The sequence below is a fragment of the Lissotriton vulgaris genome, chromosome 1_1, assembly GCF_964263255.1.
Source record: "Lissotriton vulgaris chromosome 1_1, aLisVul1.2, whole genome shotgun sequence".
Lineage (NCBI taxonomy): Eukaryota > Metazoa > Chordata > Amphibia > Caudata > Salamandridae > Lissotriton > Lissotriton vulgaris.
The window spans coordinates 333,024,073-333,042,821 of record NC_141685.1 but is presented as its reverse complement, the minus strand read 5'-3'; the positions used below and the strand labels follow the sequence as shown (position 1 = coordinate 333,042,821).

General features: G+C 44.3%; 1 protein-coding gene across 1 annotated transcript in view; it reads left to right on the top strand.

The window, feature by feature from the left end:
* STIL (STIL centriolar assembly protein) overlaps positions 1–18,749 on the top strand; it is a 340,881-nt gene that overhangs the window by 11,882 nt on the left and 310,250 nt on the right. Inside the window, exons 2-4 of the mRNA XM_086952397.1 lie at positions 9,842–9,936; positions 10,382–10,486; positions 11,525–11,640. Coding sequence (XP_086808523.1) covers positions 9,851–9,936; positions 10,382–10,486; positions 11,525–11,640 — 307 coding nt within the window. The 5' untranslated portion in view covers positions 9,842–9,850. The remainder of the gene's footprint in view (positions 1–9,841; positions 9,937–10,381; positions 10,487–11,524; positions 11,641–18,749) is intronic.

Genomic DNA, 18,749 nt, shown 5'->3' with positions numbered 1-18,749 from the left:
AATTGTAAATGACAATGCCTTTTATTTACTTGTTGATTTTTATAACCTAAATAAAAAGCATTGTTATTTACAATGGCAATAGCTTAAACTCTCACAAATGCGAGACCTATTGCATTGCAAATGCTTGTTTCAATAATTGTTATTAGCATATCAAATATGCCGGAATGTGTGGAGCTGGCAGACTTCCATCTCATTGATATCACCCTTTTGGTTATCAGGAGATCTTAGTGTACAAATCTTGTGGTGACCTTTTTAGTTTTGAATCTGGGGAAGGAATAATGTTATGGCTCAGTATTACCTCCAGTTCCTTTAGAGTTTTACTGCAATACATGTGGAATACCCTGCAGTTATAATGTTACCACACTTGTATTGTCATGCATTTTTAGGTCTCGCTGTAGCCTAACAAGAGGGCTTTGGAATGCAGATTATGCCAGTGCATGTGAGGCATTCAAGCACGAAGCTGGCATCTAGACTGCTTTCGCCAGCAAACGCTCGGCCTCACTTCCTGCTCCCCTCTTACTTTCATTATCGCTCACACACCATATGCTCATTCCCTCCCACCCTTCTTTTGATGCCAGAGGGCTTTGGAATGCGGATTATGGCCAGTGCATGTGCCTCCTCACCCTTTGCTCCCCCATCAGACTTCAAAGGCTGCCCCTCCCCTCCCCCCATCAGACTTGAAAGGAATGCTCTCCCTGCTATCTTGTCCTTTTAGCCCTACACTCGCCATGCATTAGCTAAAGCTCACCAGTGAGCCTTTTGCCCCTCACTAAAAGCTCCTCTCCTCACGTCTCTTTCTTGCACCCACGCTCTTTCTGTTATTCCTTGCTCTCTTTATCTCCATTCCTCACCTGTAGGTATCTCTCATTCTCGCGCTCTCCCTCACTCTCCCCGTAAAATCCCTCTCGCTAACCTGCTTTCCCTTTCAATGCTGAATATTGAAAAATATAAGCAGTCGCCAGGTGTTTTTAACAATTTTTTTTCCCTTTCTACGTGCGCACCACTCATGTTATTTGTTTCTTCTCCTCCTACCCCTCTCTCTACGTCTTTCTCGCTCTCGCACCCACGCTCTTTCTGTTACTCCTAGCTCTCCCTCCAACTCCACCCTCCAACACTCGGGGGCACCACCACGTCACTCGGGGACACCACCACGTCACTCGGGGGCACCACCACGTCACTCAGCACCACAACAGCCCTGTCCTTGCTTGCTACCAACAAGCATTGCGATAGCCAATAGGACTCGCATTAGAAAAGTGTAAGCTATTGGCTTTGTGAATAACGATGCAATTAATTTATATATTTTCAAAGCCAACACATATTAAAAAAATGTGTCATTTACAATACCAATAGCTCACACTTTCCTAATGCGAGACCTATTGCATTGCAAATGCTTGTTTAATATATTCCTATTAGCCCGCTGCTGGGGGAAATCATTCACCTAATTTCTTTGAAGCTGTGCACTCCTACAACAGTTCTTACCCTCCCAAACTGAATGCTCTTATCTCTTGCTTGTGTGCTTCTATCCTCCTCCGGAGCGCTCTATGTTCCCATGTAGTGTATTCTTACCCCTGACCTCTGTGTTGCTTCCATGATTCTCTGTGTAGCTTACTCTCACAGGCACGTCCATGTTGCCTCCACCCCTCACAGCTCGGTGTTGCATCCCCACTCTTGCAACCTTTGTATTGCTTCCACCAACCTGTCTTTTCAGGTGTTGCCTCTCCCCACCTACTTTTAAAAAACACCGAAGTATCTAAAACTATGTATTGTATGAGTTTTGATAAATAATTGCATGATTCAGAGTACAAATCACAATCGAATCTCTCTAATGACACATGTGATATAAGCAAAAAAACTTAAATAAACTCTGACATAGATATTAACCCCTTGCATGCTGCCGCAATTCAGCGCCTGTGCGGCACATTCCGATCGCGGGTGCGGTCATGGCGGCCCCCAGCCGTCATCCGCTCAGGAGCACTGTAGTGCATGATGGCTGGGGGCCGTCATCAGCATGCAAGGGGTTAAAGATTGGTTCAACACTGGCCCCTTCTGTGTGAGTCCTTCTGGAAGTGTGCATGCCCCAAAGACATATAGGCAACACACTCCCTGTTATGACCATAGAACACAACAAAATGAGCAACACAGACAAACTAGTTCTTGGTCTGTGAGGAACTCGCAAAGTTTAGCAGTCTTGAGAACGCCCTCCTTGGGAACTACACATGATACAAGAAAGGGAACGCAAACAAAAGCAACTACTCGCAAAACAAAAAGGGGAAACACACACCAGCATGCATACATACATGCATGCGCGCACACACACACATTCACACTCAATTTAAAAGCTGGACTGTCTCTGTCAGATAATGGATGCAAAGGCCAAACCCTTCGTAGCTCCCTAGTTTGCGGTACCAACAAATTACATATTCAGAGACCAAAACATATATGTGTGTGTGTGTATATATATATATATATATATATATATATATATATATATATATATATATATATATATATATATATATATTATATACATATACAGTGAATATATATATTCACAGAAAAAACATAGATTTCAGGCCTTATATAGTTAGGCATTAGCTTTTAAAAAACCTTTGAAATTCACTCAAAAAACTATAAGTTTTAGGGGTGTTATAGTTAGCTGGACATTTCACTCATACAAAACCATTGAAATTGCTCCTATATAGTTGGTTGTACTAACTATATTTCGCACACCCGCAATGCTCTGCTGATGATGTCACATATTAGATCATTCATGACATGGTCAGTGACATCACTGATGACATCTCAAATGACATCACTGATGACCTCATCCACGTGACAGTCACATACACCTTTTCATACACTAGTAAAATCTTTCATCACTCTTTGTAAAATACAGAGTACCATATTTGAATCCATTGTCACAGCAATACAAGTATCTAAAAACCCACTCACTGATTTATAGATGTATACACACATCTAATCACTTGCCTGTAGATTCACTCATACATGCTGTCAATGAACAATAGAACACTATCAAAAATACTTATACACCTATATCAACATTAAACAGCACACGTCCTATTCACATATGAGGTCATCCAACTCACTTATGCAAATAATAGATCATATTTACATATTTACTTCACTACACACTTATACAAACACCACTTCATCTATTCATTTAGATAGTAAGTCATACGTAGTGAATTATAAAATCATTATTACAAGTATATAGTTATCCATACGGTCACTCACACAATCATTGAGTCTTATGTATACTTATTTATTTACAACAACTGACACATACACTGCCTTTTATTTTTCTAGTTTGTTGGACATGTACCATTGAGAAATATATTTGCTCATCACCACACCCATAAAGAGATTCACTCACCCAAACGGTTAGAGCATGTAGTTTTAACTTCATATATCTACTGAATCAACTATTCACACATCTTTGGACAGTCACACACCCCCCACCGAACCACACAAACTTTCACTCTCCCATACAAATACTCAGTTATCTAATCAATAACTAATATAGACTTTCACATAGCTAGTAACCAACTGTAGAACCAGTGTACACAACAACTGACAAAGTGATAGATATTCACACAGTTTAGTCCCTATCCACTATATTAGGTGAGACACTATAAATTGGTCAAGTAAACAGTCAATTACACTGCTACTAAATCCTCCATCCAAATATTTATTTATATGTATCCACTCATTCTTCAATGTAAATTGCTATATATATATATATATATATATATATATATATATATATATATATATAATGCATATTTAAATAACGAAGCAAACCACATTCACTGGATGATGTCATCAATGATGTCATTTGAGATGTCATCAGTGATGTCACTGACCATGTCATGAATGAACTAATATGTGCAGTCCATAATTTGTGCCGGAGCTTAGCACCGGCACTTATTTATGAGGGCCGGGTCTACACACGTCTGTACGTCATATGGCATTGAGCATATAATGACCTAACTCAGTTACTGACTCCGTGCAGACAGTGTTCATTTAATCTCCCTAGTGATGAATCCCGGTAAAGAGTGTTGCTGCGGCTGCTGTCAGAGCTAAGATTCATATGATCTGAATCAATCCAGACTCGTCCGGACTCCTATCATAAATATTTACTGCCAATATCCATATCGCATGCGCATTGCGAATCTGCCATAGGCGCCACCGCCGGCCCTTACTTCAGTGTTGCCGGGAGGATAGGAGGACAATGATTGGCCTAGATTTAGGTTGACGGGGGTAGGCAGCAGCGTGAGCAGGCAGCGTGCGCAGATTTCTTTTTAGGATGCCACGCCCCGGCACACGAGTCAACAGCGGATGACAATGAGGGCATGCAGCAGCACCAGCACCTGCAGACTAGGCCTATTAGTTAATAAACAAGCATTGGAAATGCAATAGGGCTCGCATTAGGAAAGTTTGAGCTATTGGTCTTATAAATGATTTTTTTTTTATTTGTGTTATTTTTCCAAATAGTTAAATTAATAGCTTTGTCATTTTCAATGCCAATAGTTATAACTTTCGCAAATGTGACACCTATAGCATTTGTAATGCAACATGTTTTGTATTTACGTGACTTGGATGTATTGATATTACAAATAACGAAGCTTTTAATTTTTTTAAAATAATTAATACTTAAATAATTTATTTAATTTGTAATGGCAATAGCATACATTTTTGTAAATAACTTTTGTGAAGATTATGTTCGGTGTTCTTTATTGTGACGAAAATCCAAGAACAGAAGTGAAATATTAACATCTTTTTGTGATTTGTAATAAAGCATGAAAGCTTGAAAACAGCTTGAAACATTGAAAGAACATATTTGAACAAGTGATGCTGTGGTTGCGCTGAGTGATGCTGTGGTTGCGCTGAGTGATGCTGTGGTTGCGCTGAGTGATGCTGTGGTTGCGCTGAGTGATGCTGTGGTTGCGCTGAGTGATGCTGGGGTGGCGCTGAGTGATAATGTGGTGCTGCTGGGGTGGCGCTGAGTGATAATGTGGTGCTGCTGGGGTGGCGCTGAGTGATAATGTGGTGCTGCTGGGGTGGCGCTGAGTGATAATGTGGTGCTGCTGGGGTGGCGCTGAGTGATAATATGGTGCTGCTGGGGTGGCGCTGAGTGATAATGTGGTGCTGCTGGGGTGGCGCTGAGTGATAATGTGGTGCTGCTGGGGTGGGGCTGAGTGATAATGAGGTGCTGCTGGGGTGGCGCTGAGTGATAATGAGGTGCTGCTGGGGTGGCGCTGAGTGATAATGTGGTGCTGCTGGGGTGTCAGTGCTGAGTGATGCTGGGGTGGCGGTGCTGAGTGATGCTGGGGTGGCGGTGCTGAGTGATGCTGGGGTGGCGGTGCTGAGTGATGCTGGGGTGGCGGTGCTGAGTGATGCTGGGGTGGCGGTGCTGAGTGATGCTGGGGTGGCGGTGCTGAGTGATGCTGGGGTGGCGGTGCTGAGTGGTGCTGGGGTGGCGGTGCTGAGTGATGCTGGGGTGGCGGTGCTGAGTGATGCTGGGGTGGCGGTGCTGAGTGATGCTGGGGTGGCGGTGCTGAGTGATGCTGGGGTGGCGGTGCTGAGTGATGCTGGGGTGGCGGTGCTGAGTGATGCTGGGGTGGCGGTGCTGAGTGATGCTGGGGTGGCGGTGCTGAGTGGTGCTGTGTTGGCGGTGCTGAGTGGTGCTGTGTTGGCGGTGCTGAGTGGTGCTGTGTTGGTGGTGATGAGTGGTGCTGTGGTGATGAGTGGTGCTGTGTTGGTGGTGCTGTGTTGGTGGTGCTGTGTTGGTGGTGCTGTGTTGGTGGTGCTGTGTTGGTGGTGCTGTGGTGGTGGTGCTGTGGTGGTGGTGCTGTGGTGGTGGTGCTGTGGTGGTGGTGCTGTGGTGGTGGTGCTGTGGTGGTGGTGCTGTGGTGGTGGTGCTGTGGTGGTGCTGCTGTGGTGGTGCTGTGGTGGTGCTGCTGAGTGGTGCTGAGTGATGCGGAGTGATGCTGTGGTGGTGCTGAGTGGTGCTGCTGAGTGATGCTGTGGTGGTGCTGAGTGATGCTGTGGTGGTGCTGAGTGATGCTGTGGTGGTGCTGAGTGATGCTGTGGTGGTGCTGAGTGATGCTGCTGGGGTGGTGGTGAGTGATGCTGTGGTGGTGCTGAGTGATGCTGCTGGGGTGGTGGTGAGTGATGCTGCTGGGGTGGTGGTGAGTGATGCTGCTGGGGTGGTGGTGAGTGATGCTGCTGGGGTGGTGGTGAGTGATGCTGCTGGTGCTGCGGTGGTGCTGAGTGGTGCTGTGGTGGTGCTGGTGCTGTGGTGGTGGTGGTGGTGGTGGTGCTGTGGTGGTGGTGGTGGTGCTGTGGTGGTGGTGGTGGTGCTGGGGCTGTGGTGGTGGTGGTGGTGCTGGGGTGGTGGTGCTGGGGTGATGCATAATAAATAGGGCTCCCGGTTTTATGGTATTTATTTTTTTGCCATTTCCGTCTGTATTTATCCATATTTATTTTTTGGGCATTTTTTCTGTATTTATCCACATTTATTTTTGCCACGAGCAAAAGACGACGCTACAGTTAGTATTTTTCCACATTTATTTAAAGTGACGCTGCACACATGCGCTCGGCTGTTATTGGTCAACACTATACATTCATCTGAGAACTTTGCCATTTGCAGAATGTCCCAAATATGCTTAAAAGTGCTATCACAAGCCATTTGCCTCAGAGCCTTGCAGTTTCTGTCATCGGCAAAGTGCCACATCCCCCCCCTGCCACTGAACACCATCCTGCCCCACTAAGAGAAATACCACTGCCTTCAGCTGCAACCCAATTTTGCCCCGCTATAAACACCTGGAAGCAATTCAATTCAAATTATGCACTTGACTACAGTAATATGCTGCACTTATGTGAGTTTAAGCTATTGACATTGTAAATGACAATGTGTTTTATTTATGTTTCAAAAATCAAAACATAAATAAAAAGGCATGGTCATTTACATTGCCAAGAGCACAAGCTCTCATAAATGGGAGACCTGGTTGCATTACAAATGCTTTTTATTTCAAGTAATGCAGTGTGCCTCTACCATTCCAAGCAGATGACCAGGACAGCACCACCTTTGCTATTCTACACACAGCGCTGTGTGTGTGTGTGTGTGTGTGTGTGTGCGCGCTAGGAAGATGAATGAAAGCAATTAGCCCCTTCATTCTTGGGGGACCCTCTGAAATAACTTTCCTACTCAACTAAGTAACTTTTTGATATTGGGTTTGAATCCGACCATTTCTGTCTCCTCCTTTCATCATTCTAAGGTTGATAACCGGGTTAGGTGATCATACGAACACTAATTATGAACTCACTGAAGGCAATTCACTTTCACACTTTCACAATTCACACTCCATGTGCTGTATAATTTATCGATATAGCGGTGTGAATGGTTAGCTGTCCTCCGTGCCACCGTTTTCCACCAATGAGTGTCCAATAACTTCCTAGTTTTGTCAATGGCCTATCTGTGGCATTGCTCGGAAAAAATACCCTCTTGGACAGCTTCCCATCTTTAATGTCGGTTATATTTGGGACCCTTACACTGTTTTTGTTTGCTGCAAGGAAGCAGTCCTCCTTCCCCACGGAGAAAGATGTGCAAAGCGCCACTGGAGGGCACCCAGTTTTCCTGAAAATAAATATGTACACACGGCCACGACAGTCCCTGTCTATCATTTGAAAATGACATGTTGCTTATATGTCGACAGCCGTACGCTGCATCTCCTGTGGGCACAAATTGCCCCTCACTGGTTGAAAATCTCCTCTGCCCCCAACAGAGGCCTGGCACTGAGGGGCACCGGGCGAGCCAGTGCCTGTATGTTCAGCTGCAGCCTGGTAAGAGCCTGGGTAATTGTGGCAGGGGAGAGGGGAATTCCGCTCCTCTTTCCCCCCCTCTGTCTTCTGCAGAGAAACAGGAGGCAAATAGAACAATAACTTGACGTAAAGGCTGCTGCCACAGAGAAATTAAATCTGGCAGCTATCAGTGCGATCTTAAGTGGTAAAGAGCTTCTCGGTGTTCAACAGTAAATGGAGCATGAGCTCTGTTTGTAAATATATCAGCTTGAATTTATTTGTGGAGCATTAAAGCTAGAATGTCGGCGGTGGGCTCTCGGTGTCCGGCTCAAGAAGACACATGAGGGGTGGGGGCTCTCACTCTTGAAGTGCGAGTAGGGATTTTATAGCAAGGTCCAGGGGGCGATGAATCAAGCAATATGGCTATTTGTAGCCAGACCACAGTGGTCCCTTCCGAGCCAGTTCCGATTACAGCCGCTCTGAGCGCCAAGCAGAGGCCTAATGGAGCAGGGGGGCTTCTGCCTTGGGTACTTCTAATCTACCCGACAGAGTTTATCGGAATTAAATGGCTGGTAGGGCCGGGGGGGGGGGGGGGCTGGCAGCAAGACAGTGGGTAGAAGGGTGGTTGGGCAGGTAGATGTTCGTTTTATAGAGAGGAAGTGGCGGTGAAGCAAGGATGTCATGTCCCCTCGTGCAAGAAGGTAACATTGCCCCTCTCCTCATTTGATAGTTAAAACCAGTCTTGATTGGATTTTAGTGTGCTACTCGCACCCATAGACCCGGTGTCACTGTGGCCCTGTTGTACGTTTGATAGGCAAGCCCTTGGGTTGGGAGAAAAATACCAACTGTAGTGACGAGTGTGCATTCACAACAGGGATGGCTACATGCACTAATTAAGTCAGTGAAAGACAAGGAATACGAGATTAAGTTTCCAGGTGGGAGTCAGTCCAGAGCAGTGAAGCAGGACCCCGCTAAATTATTACTCTTAATTAATTGACAATGATTAAAAAAATACTCGTTCTAGAATACAATGATTTAATTCTAGTGATTCTTCAGTGGCGCGCGCAACACACTGCCTGGCATTTACTTCTAGAACGATTTTATTTTAATCGTGGTTAATTATTTAAATGTAAACCTGTAATTAGCGTAGGGTCGGACGCGAAGAGGTGTTCTAAGTGCATGCAAGAATAACAAGAACGTTTGGTGGTGTGTGAGCAATACAGCTCCAAATGTTTTCGTTTTTCAATACACACACTCTATACGTATTGCACTCTGGAGAGTGAGATTAGAATGAGTTTTGGTGGTGACCGGAGCAATACTGTGAGAGTGCGTGCATTAAAAAATGAAAGTATTTAGTGGTGTATTAATCACACACCACCAAATGTTTGTTTTTCAGGACGCACTCGTCTTGGAAGAGGTGTCAGTTCACACAAGAAGATACACATATGAGGACTGCCCCGAGTTAATTAATATCGTAAAGTAAACTCCCATGTGAGTGTTTTTCCGTGTACATTGGGGGATCTTTATTTGTTTCTCTTACTTGGGTCCGCCAGCATGGTGTCAGAACTGGTGCAGAGGAGAAAGAGAGATTGCAAAGGGTCAACAGATTGGGGAATGATCGACCAGGAGCATGGTTTGATAGAGCAATTTTTCGGGTTACATCAACGTAGAAAGCAAGTCATTAGTTCACAGAAGTTCACAGAAGTTCTACTCCACAAAATTCAGATGGGTGGAACAGATCGCAGGAGAGAAGAGCTACGTTGCTACAAGCTTTAGTATTTGGTAAATGCTTAAACATAGGAAATAGCTGAAGAGCTCTCTTGATGGAGGTTATTAAGCTGGATTTATGCATTTTGTGAACACTGTACATTATAATTTATTCCTAGTGTTTGTAGCGGTGCTGAAATATATACCTGGATTCTGTGGACGCTACTGTACACGTTTTTGCAGTATCTGTGACTGTCATTGCCGCATCAATACTCATTTGGTTGTGTTTTATTCATGTATTTATTTACAGTTTTAAAAGATGAGCGTACAGGTACATTTGAAGAACCTCCCTTCCCATATCATGGAAGCAGCTTTAACCAGTGCAACAAACAACTCGAATGTCAGGTATTTAAATTCTGCACCCATATTTTGTGTAACTATTTATAATTTCTCTGGCCTTGGCTGCCTGGCTGTTCTCGGAAGGTGTTTTGTGTTGTGCTAAACAAGATTGGTTTGATGATCCATTAGGGTTTTCCACAGCTGCCCATCTATAATTCTTGGTGATGACGTCTGAGGTTTATGGGTTTCACACATTGGGTTATAGTCTATTAATTATTTTGAGTTGGGAAGGTAATGCTTTTTTAAGGCTCACTGGTCAGTACTCATTAATACCTAATGTAAATGTCTGATTAGTTTAGGATTCAAACTTTAATGCAGTAGTATTGGTGTGTCTATAACGTACAGGACTTTGCTCCGTCAAAAGGATTTTAACATTGTTCTTGTTTTCCTGGTGAAAAATTGATCTAGTTGGTCTTGATTACTTTTGCATTTTTCTAAAAACATTTTTTAGGTGTGTATCAACAAGGTCACCCCTTGCATTTCCCCTGTCAAAATCTGCACTTTGGGATCCAACTCCTATGGGGGATACCATTGGTTTACATCTTGGCTACTACCGGTAAGTGTATGTCCTGCTGCGGAACTGCAGTATATTTTTTTTTATTGAGTAACATAAGATATAAACAACATCGCAGATACAGTGATACGTAACTGAGATGCAGTTAGACGACCAAACATAGTTACCATCAGCATTTGTCAGTCAAAACATCTCAATACAAGCAAGGCATATGCAATTCTTATAGTTAAAAGTGTAACAGACACAAAACACTGAGTCTGTTGAAAATTGTCTTCGTCCGTGCGCTTGCTATTTCTTAATATAGTTTTTCCTTGTCTTTTGGTGGTGGGTTATAGGCATTGCAGTCAAACCATGTTACTAAAGTAGTTAATGGTATTGTATTTGTAACTCATGGCTTGTCTTGAGAAAACTGCTGTGTGGTTACTTCACACTTTTTGTGGCAGTAATGAAGGGGATATACATGGTATGTTTATGTTAGGACATTGGGTTAGAGTTACAAAAAGAAAATCACAGGCCTCTGCTCAGGAGGCACTCATTACCACCCATTGTCCCAGCAATGTTTGCATACTCGCAAAGTCTTGAGCAATGCTATGTGTGAAGACTTAGAGGCTTATTTTCAAACCCCTTGTGCCACTTGTATGTCAATTTTTCCCATATTAAGTGACGTGCCGCCCGCACAAGGGGCTTGTAAATAAGCCCAGAGTCTCTGTAAGTAGTATGGAGACAGACCGGACCGAGGGAGTAATTCATGCTCTGTAGGCCTTTATTTGAAAAATAAGCTTTCGAGGGAGGGTAAATGCAGGAAAACTGATAAATAGAAATTCTTATCTTGTAATTGGACATAGTGGCAAAACTAAAAGAAAAATGGATGACGTTTTGTGTTGCAAAGTTCCAACTATAATAACAGAAACAGTTGTTCTTTTGGAATTGCAGCTTATTGATGTTTACTTTATTCTCATGGAATGTTTGAAGTATTGAAAGCCTAGTGGGGCAGATGGAGTACGTGGTTGTGTGTGAAGATGTGTGCCCTTCATCCAGTTGTGAAAAAGGAATGTAATGTTTTATTTTTTATTTTCTTAGGAATCCTAGGTTGCTAGTGCTGGAAAAAGTTGTGCGTCTAGCCTATCTTCATGCTAAAAGTGAAAGGAAGAAAGCATCTTCATGCTTTTTGCTTGGCTCTTTAATGGTGGATGAAGGTATGTTTATTTTAAGTTGTAACCAAATCTCTCATTATATTTTAATATGTAGCTTGGTAAAGGACACCACTTGTGGAAGAGGATGTAGCCTTGCGGCTAGAGCGGTCGACCTCGAAGCTGGAGAACCGGGTTTGAGTCTCGGCAACGACGCTCAACATCCTGTGATTCTGGGCAAATCACTTAATCTCCCCGTGCCTAACGAAAGTGAATGTGTCCATCTGTAACAAAACTGGTGCTCATGTAAAGTGCTCTGATACTTGATTTCTCTGGTCTAGTTCGTGCTATATAAAGCTATAAAACTCTAAACTTACTTGCTCTAGTATCCTTAGATATGCCTGCATTCTAGCTTTTAAGACACTTAGGGCCTGATTACTATGTGGTTCTGAAATCATTGTGACCGAATCGGTTTGAGAATGGTTTCCGACTCGGATCGGGAGAGTGGAAGCCTATGTTCTGACCAAATGCATGGACTCCCATTGAAGAAAGTGGTGGCTAGGGAAAATCGGGCACCCTGTGGCGGGCACCCCCCTGGGGCCTGCCACACTGTGCATGGCTGGTAAGGGGTGACCCATGGGTCTGATTGGGAAGGCTTTGGGTGCTGGGGGGGCCCACTACAGGCCCCCAAAGTCTAATTTCGACTGCTGATTCGAGTCGGACGGCACGATTTGGAAAGGCTGTCCAAATCCTGCATCGTAATCGGTCGTTCAGAAACGCGGCCTGTAGAGACCTATGAGTCTGCTCTTTTACGGCTCAGTCATTCCAAATGCCATCTGGTTCAGATTAGGATATTCCTAACGCCTAACTCGCATTGTTATAGGTCGGTCGGAAACCTTTCCGATTCTGTTGGAATGACACTTTCCCGATCCGAACAGACCAAATACTGTTAGGGGGCCTTCCAAACCGCATCGTAATCTGCCCCTTCGTAGCACATCAAGCAAGTGTGCTCGGAAGACTTATTTTCCGTTACTAAATAAATATTGTAGTACGATAAGGATCATTCATACCACTCGCCTCCCTGTCAAAACTACTTGGCCAGACATAGCTGAGGTCATCCTTCGATGTCACAAGGTTAATTTCAGCACTTATGCAGGTAATACTCACTTGCCTAACCATTATGAAAGCAGAATCTAGCAGTCAAGGCCTCTCTGCAAGCTAAGCAGTCTTGAACTAAATAGACTAAAATGATGTTGCAATCCCTGGTTCAGCATAGTTAGTTAAATATTTCTCCCCTTACCTATTCCATGTGTGACTTCAGTATCCGTTGGCAAAGTGTAAGCTGCACAATAGCGCACTTTCCCTTTTCCAGCAGACATCATCCATAATCCCTGCTTTTATTTCAGGACCAGAAATGCAAGATACTTATTTTTTTCCCTTGTGAACACCTAGTCTGCTTCAGCATCAAACTGCTCAAAACGATATGTTTTGGCCTTCAGTGGGGGTGGCATCTATGAGCATGGTAGCTGTGCAGATATACCAGGTTAGTGCACCAGATATTGCCTTTATATGACCCTGGTCTGCAACGTTCCAGGCTACCTTCGCTTCTCTGTTTTGTGAGGGAGAGGGTCGCTTACATGAGAATATACATAATGTTGATGTAGGTTTAGTAGTCTGTTCTCTCCAGACAACCTGATCTCTTATGTAATGAAGATGTAAGTGACTGGCGCATTTAGTAATTCTGTTGCAAATGCATCTCTAATTAGAAGAACCAGGTCTAGCAAAATCCAGTGTTCTGGTTAGGTCGTTGCGGAAAGCTGATCCTCCGCTGTAGCAAGAGCAGAAAGTATATTTCATAATTAGATCAACTGTGCTTTTAAACAGGAAGGAACAATGCAACAGTAGTTATGTCAAAAATGGAACTGGCTAGCAAAGTGTTTCAGACGGGGTCCTCTCAAAGCATGGCACTTGAGTCGCTGAACAATGTTTTCTTTTATGCAATCCTATTTTAAATACAGCTTTTGTTGCAGCAGTATCCTGTTGGCCCCTATGCTGACATGCTAGAGGAACACAGAAGAGGATCTGTTAAAAGCTGGATTTCCAGCGCGCACTGTTTGTCAAGTGCACGACCCGGACCTCCCTGCTCCCACGTTAGGCCAAGATAGGGCACCATCCGAGACAGCCCTGCTCACCCCCTTAGTAGCTTGACACTAGCAGCCCGGCTTATCTCCAAGGCATGAGTGTTCAGTATGTGCAACCATGCCCACAGCAACCCCAATGATGTCACCACAAATGGACTCCATGCAAGTTTGTATAAAACAAGTATACCTTATATAAAAAGATATACAAAATGACCTCACAATACAACTTCCACGCATATACAATGGGTATTATTTTTTCCTGTGGGTTGGGTGGTTCAAATTCCCAACCACCGGTTCTAACCAACAGTTACGATGACTTTTAACCGTTCTCAACAGGTTAGGTACGTCTTATCACTAGATTCACACACGTTGCAAATACAAGGAATACTGCCCTACTTAACAATGGGTTCCTCTACAGTGCTACAGTGAAACAATGCAATGCGTAGAGTCAAGATCCTCGACTGAGTTAACACAAGGTATTGCAGCTCGAATTGCTACCAGCATGCCCTGTTCAACGAAGGAATACAGCAATGCGTTGCTCTGCAATTACGTACAGTGCGGTAGGAAAACCATGCAATGCGTATCACCACCAGCATGCCCTGTGATAGGAAGGAATAAGGTAATGCGTCACAGTGCAATTCAGTTCAGTGCAATAAACAATCAATGCAGTGCGCTACGCTATGATCCTGTATCCTGCAAGAGCAACATAACGTAGTGCGTAGCGCACTAACCCCCTGAGTTCGTTAAGCACATCTAGTGTCGGATATTGTTCGATAGTTCGTTGGCAGCAAATATACAAAGTGTTCTACAACTGTTTTTAGAAGTGTGCGACCGGTTGCCCCAGCACGGATCAGCAATGACACCCAAGTTCCACTCTGGGCCCTGGCCCTGGCCCCTGTACTGCCCCATCCGGGACCAGCGTGGACCGAAATCTGGGCAGGAGCAACAGGCGCACACATCTGCCAGCAGCGAGAGGCCGAGAGAGTGTCCCTCCGTGCCCTCACCCCGCCTCAGGAGATGATCCACTCTCCTCTCCTGCTGCAGCCTCACTCCAGAACCTTGTCACCACGGGCAAGGCGAGCTCGGATCATTAGTTCAGATCCTGCAGGGCTGCCTTCCACCTGACGCTGGTGCTACTTCACATTGCCTTTGAGGGCTCTTTCACCTGGCTCTCCTCTCCAGCGCTGTTAGAATTTCTTGGCTCCCTGGTGCTCATCGCTCCCCGGTACTCCTCACTGGCACCTTCGAGACACGCCCACGTCCAAGACTCGCTTTGTCTCCTGGTGCACCCGGCCTTCCGGCGCTCTCCGCTAACGCCCGGATCGCACCACGGCATGCACACTGCACGTCTAAGTTTCGCCTCACCACCAAACGCTGATCCGCGTGTCGGAGACTCACTCCTTCTCAGTGCCCACGATGTCCCGGCACTCTCCACTAGTGCCTAGACTGTACTGTGACTCGCACCTTCTGCGCGTCCCGAATCTCAGCTCTCTTCCACGTTGCCCACAATCCACGGGCACTCCAACACCTGTAGCTGCACCAAGACTCGTACGCTGCTGGTCAGAGTCTTGATTCGTTCTGGATGCCCACGATCACCTTCAGACCCTGTGTAACCTAGAAAGTAATTACAAAAGACCAGCCTGCCTAGTATCTGGTTGTTATAATACAAACCTTTTTAAAGAACTTCCCGAAGAATATCTTACACTGTGGCCAAACATTCTAGAACAAACAAAACCCACCGGCACCAAAAATAGCAAACCTGGCGAATACATGGTGCTACAATTCAGTGCTCAATCTTGAATGGTCGTTTCACTAAGGACAATCCACCGAACTGGACAAGATCAAATGGTCATATTCACTCCTTCCTGGATTACACCATCTGTAACAAGGAAATCCTCCCCGATCGAGAATTGCGCCATAGTTGCTCGAGTTGGTAACAACAATCACCGTCCTCAAGTGATCACCATGTCATTCCATTTAGCACATCATGCCGCGACAAGTCAAACCTCAGGAGGGTATTATACCGAAAATCTCAACAGCCTGAAATGGTCCGATCCAATTATACCAGTAATAATGGGCAAATTTAGAGACCTGCAAGACCTAAGGAGTACCGATGAATTATCGCCAATCATAGCATGGGACATCTTCTCTCGGGAACTGCTCAAAAACTTTTCTCGTACTTCAGGAAAAAACAAAAAATGCAACCTAGCCATAACAGATGAAATTAGGAAATTAAAATCAATACCTAACAGTATGCTAAGACAAGTTCGTAGGCACCCAGGGGAAGATCAGATATTCAATAAATATAAGGTAGCCTAGAAAGCACTTCGACCAGCAATATTCCTTGAAGAAAACAACGTTCCGAACTGTTCTGGCTAAAACTGATACATGCAAGTAGAAGCCATAACCCAAAAGCTTTCTGGTCACTCGTCCGTTTCAAAACACACAAGTAAGGAAGACAAAGTAGCGCCAACATCTCTGAAGCCCAATGGGTATTCTATTGAACAACTCATTTCGAGGAACAAGAAAAAGAAGTTGATCCACCGGCAAAGTCCCCGGTAATGGCCCAACAACGCAACTGCTGCCAACCATTAGGCACAACGGATGCTGATTCACCAAAGAAAAGGACGGCACCGGCAACTAATATTAAAACCTCGCCCAGCCCCCAGAACCATCTCAACATGTTCTTACAAACATGGGATCTATCATGGAAAAAACAGTTTGAATTATAACTGAGGGTTGTTTAAACAAGATACAGAATTCTGGGCCCATAAACTGGTACCCCTATTTCCAACTGCTGGACCAACTTGGTTTTACCAGAATCGTGGCGTGGCGCCATCTTACACCCAATCTATAAAGGAGGCAAGAGATCAGACCCGAAAAATTATAGGATGACCACTCTACTGGACGTAGAATAGAAATACTATGCCAAACTTCTCCTTCAAGATCTGGTGTCATGGGCAACAAAAAATCATCTAATACCTTTTAACCAGACAGGATTTGTTCAAGAATCAGGCACCATAACAAATTTGCTTGCAATATCTGTCTTGTTGGACAAAGCGGCTTCCTCTGGATTGTTAATGCATGGCTGCTTCGTGGATTTTAAGGCCGCCTTTGACCGCGTACCCTGAAGTCTATTATGGCTCAAATTGCTGAAATGGGAGATTCCACCAATGCCTCTACGAGCAATAATTGCGCTACACACCAACACATGGATCTGCATAAAACTTGGTGACGGATCATATACCTAAAGGAAAATCCAAACATCACACAGGGTGAAACAAGGATGTGTGCTAGCGCCCCTCCTCTTCAATCTCTTCATCTCCGACTTGTCAGTCACTCGACAAAGTTATTTCTCATCCACCAAAACTCGCCAGGGCAAGAGTTAGTAATTTATTGTACGCGGATGACTTGGTGCTGCTAAGCCACACCAGGGCTGGCCTGCTGAGACTCCTTGATCAATTGTCCCTTTAGACCACCAGAAACAAACTGGAATTGAACCTAAAAAAGACAAGGGCAATCGCCTTTGGGTCAAGGAAATACCGAGGCGGCGGTTGGCTGTACAAAGGCATAAGTTTTGCTAAAGCCATCTCATATAAGTACCTGGGGGTCCACATGGAGAGAAGGGGCTCATTCTCTAAACATAGAGATGAGGTAGACGCCAAAGCTTTGACAATCCAGGTGGCATTTAAGACCCTTGCCAGGCAACTTTAGCTTCAATGGCTTCCTGTGGCCCAAAGAGTGCGCTTTAAAACTTTGGTCATCGTCTATAAATATATCAACTTTAGGAACCCACATGTCAATATCAACTTTAGGAACCCACATGTCTGCACAAGACTCTTCTGGGACGCAAATGACATTACTCAAGGGCAAATACGTGCGGTCCCACTGGGCTTTTTCTACCCCCGTCCCACACAACAAACTACCCAAGACACAACATACAGGAAAAATACCCCAAGACACAAGGTTCAACTTGCTAACTGGGCAACTCAACCTCTAAGCTCACAACTGACCTTAGACCACAAACATCAAGTGGCTCTGACACCTGGCTTGGAGCTAAGAAACCGTTTCGATGCCCTAACAAACCTTGACACTAACATCTGACTGAGCACCCAGAAGGGGGTGAAGAAACCGTCAGGAAATAGTGTGGTCAACAGAACTGTCAAGCTAATAACATGGAACATTTCCGGCCTACAAGCCAAAAGAGATGATACACAATGGCTTGAAATCATTAAGCAACAGGACGTGGTTGCACTACAAGAAACTTGGGACACCGAATGTAACTTCTGGGTAGAAGGATATGCATCCTTCTTCAAAGCAGCACAAAAGTCAAATAGGGGCAGAAGTAAGGGAGGCTTAGCACTCTTAATTTCGGTAAGCCACATGGGGGCGATGAAAGTTATAAATGTCAACTCCCCTAACTGTTTAACTCTAGAGGTTTTGATGAATACGGGGGAAAAAATACTCTATGTAAATTTTTATAATTCAACAGAAGGGTCACAAGGAAGTGAAAATATCCTAATGTTGGCTGATTTTTTAAACAATTATAAGAAGAGTCAATCTACTTTTGTTCACTATATACTCTTTGGTGATTTTAACACACACCCTTGTCATCTAAACTGTTATAACGGTGGTTTCCAAGAAGATGATTATTTGACTCACCCGCACTTTGAACACTCCGCAAAAGGGGGCGCTCTAAAAGAACTTCTGATAAATATGGATATGTCAGAACCCGCTTTTGCGAATTCTAAAGACAGAGTGGTAACTTATAGTGCTAGAGGTAGTAATACTATCATTGATTTTATCTTTGGGTCACCTAGCATTCTCATAAACGTCATCTCATATAACGCCATTATGACGGCATTTAGTGACCATAATCCGGTCATTATGGAACTGACCAATATTAATCCTACCATAATAAACTATGGTCAACAGTCAATCTACCCCACTGCAATTCGGGCACATGACCAAGGTAGACGAGTCAAATGGTCTAGGATTAACGTTGAGGACTTTTTTAATAACTTGTGTGATAAA